The sequence below is a fragment of the Musca vetustissima genome, unplaced genomic scaffold (assembly GCF_032173495.1).
Source record: "Musca vetustissima isolate MV318-11 ecotype Yass unplaced genomic scaffold, APGP_CSIRO_Mvet_v1 utg13007, whole genome shotgun sequence".
NCBI classification, from domain to species: Eukaryota; Metazoa; Arthropoda; class Insecta; order Diptera; family Muscidae; genus Musca; species Musca vetustissima.
Window position 1 is genome coordinate 21,988 of NW_026881886.1, and position 9,641 is coordinate 31,628.

Genomic DNA, 9,641 nt, shown 5'->3' on the forward strand with positions numbered 1-9,641 from the left:
CAGGTCAGAATATCATTCGTACCGATGCAGTCATCGACTATTAGAACAATACACCATATGAGTGCTATAATCGGAGACTACTTCCCATCTATCAAAGTAAACATGAACATTAGCCCAGTTATCTTTATTTCCGATATACGTGAAATCGTTCAATGCAATAAGCCCTACCAAAGAATTCCGTTTGAAATAGCAGAGGGTGGCAGGTGCAGAGGGTGCAGTGCAGAATGATCTTCTGCGTAATCAGGAAGATCATTCAATTTAGGAATTTGTTGGACCAATTCCCATTCCAGTATGTATTTAGATCCACAAGAAGGAAATTATAGTGTTGTAAATCGCGAACGGTCTTTAAACAAGAGCTAAGAATCGATATTGGAATCTACAGAATGAGGAAAGATACAAAACATCCACCCGAGAGAATCTCCATTTCCAGGGTAGCCTAATTTCTCGTGTCAAGACTACGCCAAAGAATTTTAATTTAAATGAAATTCAAGAGTTCCAACATTACTTTGGGTGGGACATGCAGTGTACACAGTTCTACTGACGGTAAAAAAAATCAAAACAATCCGCGATCGGAACTTAAACGACATTGGGATTTATTCGACATGTATGCAATGGAAATCCAGTACAATGTAAAAGTACTAGTATACTAAACTTATAATCAACTATTATTATTATTTAAACCATAATTTTTGCCGTTTTCTCTAATATGTTTTCTACATTTTTTATACGAAATATAAAAAAAAAAAATTTAAATTTATAATTATCCGGTGTGAATATGGCGTTACTTGCCATTAACCAAATACTAATGTGCCATACGCTATAATTTAAGGAGTCGCTGTCAATTGAATTGTTTACGTTGTGTATTTGTTTATTTACATTTTTCAATAAATACCTAAATATTTAATATTTATATAAAAAATTAAATATAAATACTGTACACAGAAAAACTAAAAACATGTCTGATGAAGAAGAAGATTATATGTCAGATAAATTCTTAACTGGGTAAGTAATATGTTCCCATCAGTAAAACTGTAATAAAGAATATCCTTACACATCATTTTCAGCCTGTCCGATGTTCGTCCAAGTCTAATTAATAATCGTGCCAAAAAGCGTCAAATAATGGTAGAGTCCAAGCAAAAGGATCACATTAAAAAACAACGAGACATGAGAGCACAATGCTCCGCTGTAGTTAACAATGAAAAGTTACAGGAAGCACTAAGTAAACCCCTGGAAAATGATAATAAAGGTTTTAAGTTATTGGCAAAAATGGGTTATAAACCTGGTCAAGCATTGGGTAAAGCAAATGGAAATGAAAACTCAGGAGAAGCTCCTACACCATCAAGACTATTAGAACCAATTGGAATAACTCTGAAGTCGGATCGTCAAGGTCTGGGTAGAGAATCTGCTCTGCGGGAGCTTATGGAAAAACAAATTCAGCTAAGAAAGCAACGTTTGCAAAAAGAAAATGGTGCCGAAACATCCATTGAAGAATTTCGACGAAGAACAAATGAAAAGGCCGAAGAGAGATTTGTTACAAATGCACTTAAGCGCTGTCAAAAAACCTGTGAAAATTTAGATATACAAAATCATGTAGACACCCCAGCGATGCCATGGTTTTGGCCTGAGCTAATCAAAGAAAAAGATGAAGCCAATGATGAAGAAGAAAATCACAGCTCCGATTCTGAAGAGGAAGTAACGGATGAATTTAGCAATGCCGAAAAATTGGAAATGTTAACAAATTACATACGTACATCCTATAATTTTTGTTTTTGGTGTGGAATACGCTATGAGGATCTAGACGATTTAAATACAAATTGTCCTGGCTTAAATAAAGATGATCATTAAGGAATATAATATATATCTGTTTTTTATTAACTCTAAAAATGCAATTACATAATACAGTTTTATTTATTTTTTTAATGATAGTATATTTATTACAATAAGTAAAGCCTCATATAAATAAATATACAAATAAGAGAAATTTAAATAGAAAAAGAATAGGTTAAAATAAATGTATAAAATTTAACAAAAAAAATTAACTAAGTAACTTTATAGTTAAATAAAATGCTTAATATGAAAATTCGTAAATAAAATGTGTTTATATATGTATGTATACTATAAACGTTACAAAATTATGATAGGCATAATCTGCTCTGGAATGTGCTAGACACGTCCTTCAAGTTTCTGTATAAGATCATGACATTTTTCAATCACACTATATATAAAAGGTCTTTCCATGGGGTCCATTCGCAGCATATAATTAATAAGGTCGTGCAGGTCCTGTAAGGAAATAAAAAACGTATGTTATTTAAAAATAAAATAAGTAAAAAGGTAGTATTGTTCGGTAAGGCTGAACTTTGTATATCCTCCACGTAAAGATGGACATTTAAAATGTCTAAAAACCGTCGAGACATTTATATAGATGCAAAGCCCAATTGTTCGCCAGGACATGTTTTATCATCTGAGAAGAGGGAATTCTAATTTACAGACTATCAGATTATAAAATTCGATAAGAATTTTCTGCGCATAATTACCCAAAAATACATATTCGATTGGAAAATGCGCCTATTGTCTTGAAAATGCCTAAAAAGGCGTAGCTTATCTAAAATCTGCAATGCCATTTTTCTTGTCACCCACCAAGAACCCGTAATTCCAAATTACAGCCATGCGTCTGGACTATGAAAAAATGAACTAAACTGGGAGAACACATTTATATGGGGGCTATGTAAAGAAAAAGAACCCAGAATGCCAAAATGTAGCCCCATATCCCACTAAAACCACTTTAAAAATGAAAAAATACCCTCCTTTTATATGGGGTCTAGACTAGAACGTGGACCAATATTTCCGATTTTCAATACCAAACATCCCAGATGCCGTAGCAGTTTATGCGCAAAATTTCAAAGTTCTATCTCTGCCAGAATATAAATCCTCCACACAGATTCTTACACATCCAATGTCTGTCACCATTGTGTATAATAGGACTGCTACAACAACTGAAAATACATTACCTGTGAATATATTGAATTTTCCGGAATATTTATGTTGCCACTTAGAACTGCTAGGGCCACACTGTCACCTTTTTCATAAATCGGATCAAAGGGACAGTGGAAAAAGCACATGGCGTATAGGACACAACCAAGACTCTGTGGAAATAAAATTAAAAAAAAATTAATATTTCTTCAAATTTTGGCTTTTTTTTTCTTGACAACCCACCCATATATCTGTTCTTTCATCTACCGTACAATACGATTTAACGGAAAACAATTCAGGAGCTCGATAGACAATTGAACTACGTTCCTCGGCCTCGTCTTGCAAACGCTGCGCTTCACTTTGTCCGCATATTTGCAGACGGGCCTCTGTCATTGAACCCAAATCAACAATAATCGGTTCAAACGAATCCGACAAACAAATATTTGCTGTTTTCAGGTCACGATGTGCCAATGGAACTGGTTTCGATTCATGTATAGCCCTCAAACCTTCACATATGCCCAAGAATATTTGCATAATTTGCGATTCGGGCATAAAGTCTTGCCGTTTTGCACGCATCTGTAGGTGGTCGTGCAACGAACCATGTTTATAATATGGCAGCACAATATACAGGGTACTCGTTGTATTTATCACAATATCCGCTGAGCCCTTAAGCTCATAGTCAATAACTTTTATGACATTTTCCGAGTCGATGCGACGGCAGTTTTCAATTTCTCTTAAAGCTATATTCTGATCATCGATGCTGTGGCAGGTGATCCGCTTGACGGCATACAATTTCCGTGTAATATTATTTTCGGCCAGGTCAATTAAACTGAAACCACTGCAAAAACAACAAAAACAAAAAAATGAAAAAATAGATAACAAATATTAGACGTAAGCATCATGATCTTTAAGTATTATCATATCACATCATGTTTTATTTTTCACAATAGCATGCATAGTAACAATACCCTTGAGCCAGTCGATCCTTAATTGTGTATTTGGTCCCGTTAATTGTTAGCGTTTCTTTGGAGCAAAAGCAACCACGTTTCACTATTAAAGCCCATCCTAAACTATTCATATTTCGTTGAGAGGATATTAATAATTATTTTTTCGTCTACTTTAATTTAGCAACTTTGTTGTTTTTTTCTTAAATTGTTGTTGTAAAAAGTGAAATCATTTACAGCTGTTGTAGGAATCTGTAAATCGTTTTCTGTCCACTAGTGTACTTCGTGATCCCTATTGTTTATGAAGACAACAGTTAAGCAGCCCACACACGCCAAACATGGGCTTTGGATCGTTGAAACGAATGCACAAACATTTGGTCTGTTCCCGTATTGCAAGAATCTACTAGATTTGACTATTTTCTTCGATAACATAAAGTAAAATTCGTTATCGTAGTAAAAAATAGTAGATTCTTGCAGTACGGGAACAGACCAATTAATTTCGAATTTGGTTTTTGTAGCGTGAAGACAGCGACAGTTAGACGCAAAAATGACCGCGATAAATAATACAATAATAAAATCATAATTATCAAAAATCATTGACCAATATTTATACCAGTTATTTGCATAAATAATATATGTAATAATTTAAGCGTAAATGTAGAGGCCATAATAAAAAATATTTTTGCAACACCGCTTTATGTTATCGTTACCTTTTTGTTATTGTATACAAAATTAAAAATAACATATAACGTCAACACCGATAAATGTAAAACCACGTTTTTCAAAGCGAAAAAGTACACACTAGCACTTTTGAGAGGCAGCTTTTTTTTGTGTCGATTACTGACTTTCATCAGAGGCCACACTATCAAACAAGCTAAATTTGGGAGTGTCATTCAAAAGTACTAGTGTGTAAACCGCTTAACTCGCTTTTAACCTGGAGTTTGTTTGTCTATTGAAAATGTCTTGTGTAAACGCTTAATTATAATTGGACTGTATTCACTATCGAAATCAATATTTCCCCGACTTTCGATAGTGTAATCGTTTAATTGTTTTTTTCATCTCTAAAACGCTATTTTTTAATAATTGTTTACATTTTCAAAAGACACCTGAAAATTGAAAATATCAAATAATATGTCCCTGCGAAGTTGTATATATAAAAATTGTCAAAATTTCACAACAACTGGCGATAAAGGTTCACGCATTAAGCCAAATCTAACGATATTCTCCTTTCCAAAAGATCCTGAGAGACGTAAAAAATGGATGGAGTTGGGAAAAGCGCCACCGAATTTACCCATAAATTACTATTTCTATTGTTCGGATCATTTCGATAAACGCTTCCTAAATGTTGGATTACATCGCACCACACTGGTCGGAGAAGCCGTACCGTATGCATACGAGTCGGACAACGAGGAAGAAGTTCTAGATATGAACGATAAGGATGAAGAGTTTGTGAATAATGATGAAGATATCTTTCTCTATCGCATGCGGGATGACAATATCGAACCCATGCAACAAAAAGAACAAGATCTTCTAGTTGAGTCGACAACGACAACAATTGATTGTGGTGGCGGTGATGATGATGATATACAGCTTATAGCCGAAGAACTTGGACTCGACAATAATCAGTTGATATCATCTGTGGTGACAATTGAAAAACCAAACGTTGTCGCAAGGAATTTTGTAGCAAATACATATAAACGGAAAATACACAATACCAATAATTTACAACCATCAACATCCTCCGCTAATAAAATTCAAATTCTTCATGCGGAGACCATACCACCACCACCATTGGCCAGCAATAGAACGAGGATTGTAACTAGCTCCAACATACCAACGTATACAGTAACGAATATTAAACCGATTGGATCAGTTAAACTTGAAAAGGACATTGTGGCAGACAACAATACACACTTTAATGTGTTACCCACGAGGGAAAATGCAAATGATCAGGAATCGAACAATCAGGAGGAGGAAATAGATTCTGAGAAATTAATCGATACTCAACATGTAACATGTTTTATTTTCAAGGGCGAAGAATATGTACAAATGCCAAAAGAATATTATGTCCAGGAAAAATTCGAATTGGCAAAGCAAGTTGAGAAGTTAACCAAAACAATTGATAGTATTAAGAATTTGTTGCAACAGACGACAACGTGAACATTTTTGAATTATGATTTTTTTTTTTAATTTAGAAATTGTAATTAAGAGTTTGTACTTTAATTTACAAAAAATATAAATGTTTTATTTAAGAGAAATTAATAGAATATAGTTTTAATTGAAATAAAAATAAAATATATTTTTTCATTAGTACTTGTAGAGTTTTGTTGGATACATGACGTTGGGAGTGTGGGTGGTTTGTGTGCTATTTGTTGTTAAAATTATATTATTTTTATTTAATGGTAACACAAATTGTTAACAGATATAATTTTCAAAACGTATGATCTAATTGGCATCATGCTAGAACTAAACCTTTAACAATTGACATTTTAAGATATACTTAAATTTGACTTATTTATCTTAAAAACTAACATTATCATGCAATTCCACTTTTTCCTCATCACTTCCACTTAGTATTTCAATATCACTGTCATCGTTCCCCTCCTCATCCATGCAAACATCATCATCATCGTCGTCATCATCTTCTTCAAAAGAAATGCCCTGCATTTTCCTCTTACGTTGCAATAAATCTATCCATAAAAATTGAGTTTCACACAATGGACACTCTCCTGCAATTGGTATATAATGGCCCTTTTGTTTTGGATCTGCCGACAGCATATGATTGGCCAAACAAATTATGTGGCAAGTAAGTTTACAGAGATTATTTAAACATCCAATTCGGGATCTTTCAGCATCTCGTATGGGTTGCATGCACAAATGACATTCTGGTGCCCATATGGCTTTGGGTTGAGATTCCTGATGTTTTTTACTTTGTTTCCTTAGTTCCAATGCTATTTTACCATTACGAATTTCCATGTGATTGGGTGGCCTATATGAAATCTATAATAAAAGAAGATTTTGATACCTTAGTAAAACAATTAAAAGAACACTAGGGCTACTTCATCAATCCACTGGCAAACCTGAATGACATTTGACTTTTTTATACTTACATCAAATTCACATTCATACTCATCCTCTAGCCATTGAATAATTAATGGAAGTCTTTTCCATGGTCCAGTATTCAACATTCGGCTTAAAATACGAAAATTATATTGAAAATATGTTTCCTTGGGGAGTTTACGTTTTAATTCGGGATAGACTTTTAAACGTGAAGACAATGAAGGTTGTTGCCATGCCCATTCAAACTGATCGAATATGGAAAGTACAAACAAATTAGTCTTTTGTCACTATTATTTACAAAAATATTGAGATGCAACCACACAAACCAAAAACAAACATACCTGCAATGCTGATATATTATTGGGAAATCCATGTACAATCATTACCATTTTCCATGGACCTTTATTGCTGGTCTTTTTTGCACCTCCAAAATCTTTACCACGATTATGTTGTTTAATGCGACGATTTGGATTTACCGTAAAACCAATATAACATTTGCCACTATAACGTTTTTCCAAACTATGGCTGCACAGCAGATAAACGCCAAAGAAACGGGATTTCGAGCTATCAACAGAATTGGGTGGCATATTTTAAGCTGAAATAAATAAACGAAAGGAAAACAGCATTTATGAGTAGATTATAAAACTTTCAGACATCTAGATGCATAGGGGTTTCGGGGGAATTCTTCAAATAACATAGTAGTTGTTTCCCTTTCACATTCATAAAGTAATTTGTAGAGTTAGAAAAAGAAACAAATTAAAGATAAATCAAACAAATTTCTCGGAGAATATCCCTAACATATGGCAATCTAAAAGTGATTAATTTCATGTTATTTTTTCATTCCTTTATTAAGACAAGAAACTGAAATAAAGCCATAATATTTTCATATCACAAAAATACCATAATATCCCATAAATAAAAACTCGAACACTAGTGTATTATCTTTTTTAATATCAAAGTTTTATATTTATATATATTTGTTTTTGTTTGTTTAATAAATTAGTTGAACTTTTACCTATCACTTACAAATAATATTATTTGAGAAATAAAAAGAAAGAAAAAAATTAAAATACAAAATTGTTTAAAGCTTAAACTATTGGGTTCTCCTTTTGTTTTCTGTTTGTTTGTAATTACAACAATGGCAATTATTAAATTTTCTGCATCATTGCAGCACCAGTGTTGCTTTGATTTGGAACAATGGAAGAATTCGATGAGTTGCCATTCAATTGTTGTTGCGACTGTTGGCCCGGTTGTTGTTGCTGTTGACTCAACATTTGATTTTGCGATGCATTGCCAGATGACGATACGGTACCATTTTGCATGGTGCCACCAGCACCAACACCACCTATGGCATTTGCCGCTGGACCACTGCCTTGCTGTTGTGTTTGTTGTGTGCCGGTTATTTGTGATTGCTGGGTATCTACCAAACCATCCAAATTCGAACCAGTTGTTGAATTTATTTGACTATTCACATTGCCATTGACAGCATTTAACATTTTAATACGTTTACGGGTGTAGTGCTGCCACTGCAGGATGGCTTGATCATCGATAAATTTACAACATTGCGAATTGACAATTTCCCGGCGAAAATGTTCATATTGCAGGAGATCGAGGAAATATAAACACATGGGATACATTAAATATTTTGCATATTCCGGTTCCTTCCAATATTGCAGGTATTTGAGATAGTTGATAAAGGCTTGATCTTTGAAATAGCCACGTTGGGCCAAAACTGAAATAAACAAGCAAATTATTAAATTATAATAATGGACCGAGCAGGCAATTTCAAACTACTCACAATTTAAATAGTTGGGATTAGCCAAGCACTGAACAAATTCCAATTCCACTTGCCATCGTAATTTTTGTTGTTCCTCCGATTCAATGGCAGCTGCATAGAAAACAAATAGAAATTGTTTATAACAAAAATATTTTCATTGAATTCAAATGAAATAAAACATACATACTATGTAAATATATACAGAACAAAATAATAATAATGGCAAATTAAAATCAAGCGGGCCAAACGTTTTTGTCATTTCTGTTAAATTTTGTGTTCAAAAGCATGAGAATGATGATTTCGTTACTACATAATTTTTTTAAACTACTGTTTTTTTAAAAGCATTTTATGAATAACTTGAATTTTGTTCAAGATATTAATAATACTTACTCTTACCCTTTCCATACATTTTGGCCATATTGCATGGAAGGGTTTGCTTGCGCGCTTTCAGTTTGCTTGTTGCTATTTTTTAATTTAGCAAAATTTGTTCCTTGAGAATTTTTGTGTTTTGTTTTGAAATGTTCTTTTTTCTGTTTGGTATTGGTATTTTTGTGTTTTCAAAGTTTAGTTTCTTGGTTTGGAATCGTCTAGGAATGGAATGTTTCCTTTTTGTGTGAGAAGTAATTTTTGGTGGAGTATAAGTTTTTTGGGAATATATATGTTGCTTTAAACTACTGGCGTTATGATGGCTGTATGTTTTTTGTTTTTTTTTTTTTTACACTTTTAACACAACAAAAACTAAAAAGAATATAAAACGTAAGTTAAGAAAAAAACGAATACCACACTATTTACACAATAATTTAGAATAATAATGGATTAAATATGCATGTAAATAAAACAATAACAAATGGCTATGGGTTTTTGTTGTCGGCCTGGCCGTCCATGTTTTT

General features: G+C 33.2%; 4 protein-coding genes across 4 annotated transcripts; 1 reads left to right on the top strand and 3 right to left on the bottom strand.

The window, feature by feature from the left end:
- The first annotated feature begins 955 nt into the window (after positions 1-955).
- LOC133327907 (G patch domain-containing protein 11-like) lies at positions 956-1,845 on the top strand. The gene is made up of 2 exons (XM_061536443.1): positions 956-1,002; positions 1,065-1,845. Exons 1-2 carry the CDS (start codon positions 956-958, stop codon positions 1,843-1,845), a joined length of 828 nt encoding a protein of 275 aa, XP_061392427.1.
- Positions 1,846-2,149: 304 nt separating this feature from the next.
- LOC133327911 (serine/threonine-protein kinase 16) lies at positions 2,150-4,051 on the bottom strand. Its single transcript, XM_061536447.1, has 4 exons — positions 3,939-4,051; positions 3,214-3,808; positions 3,009-3,143; positions 2,150-2,280 (listed from the first exon to the last, which is right to left on the bottom strand). Exons 1-4 carry the CDS (start codon positions 4,046-4,048, stop codon positions 2,164-2,166), a joined length of 957 nt encoding a protein of 318 aa, XP_061392431.1. The 5' UTR covers positions 4,049-4,051; the 3' UTR covers positions 2,150-2,163.
- Positions 4,052-6,434: 2,383 nt separating this feature from the next.
- Positions 6,435-7,561, bottom strand: LOC133327931 (structure-specific endonuclease subunit SLX1 homolog). Its single transcript, XM_061536474.1, has 3 exons — positions 7,316-7,561; positions 7,011-7,219; positions 6,435-6,903 (listed from the first exon to the last, which is right to left on the bottom strand). The coding sequence occupies exons 1-3, from the start codon at positions 7,559-7,561 to the stop codon at positions 6,435-6,437; spliced, it is 924 nt and encodes a 307-aa protein (XP_061392458.1).
- Positions 7,562-8,122: 561 nt separating this feature from the next.
- On the bottom strand, positions 8,123-9,216 carry LOC133327932 (mediator of RNA polymerase II transcription subunit 31). Its single transcript, XM_061536475.1, has 3 exons — positions 9,142-9,216; positions 8,773-8,862; positions 8,123-8,706 (listed from the first exon to the last, which is right to left on the bottom strand). Exons 1-3 carry the CDS (start codon positions 9,167-9,169, stop codon positions 8,123-8,125), a joined length of 702 nt encoding a protein of 233 aa, XP_061392459.1. The 5' UTR covers positions 9,170-9,216.
- Between the last annotated feature and the right edge of the window lie 425 nt (positions 9,217-9,641).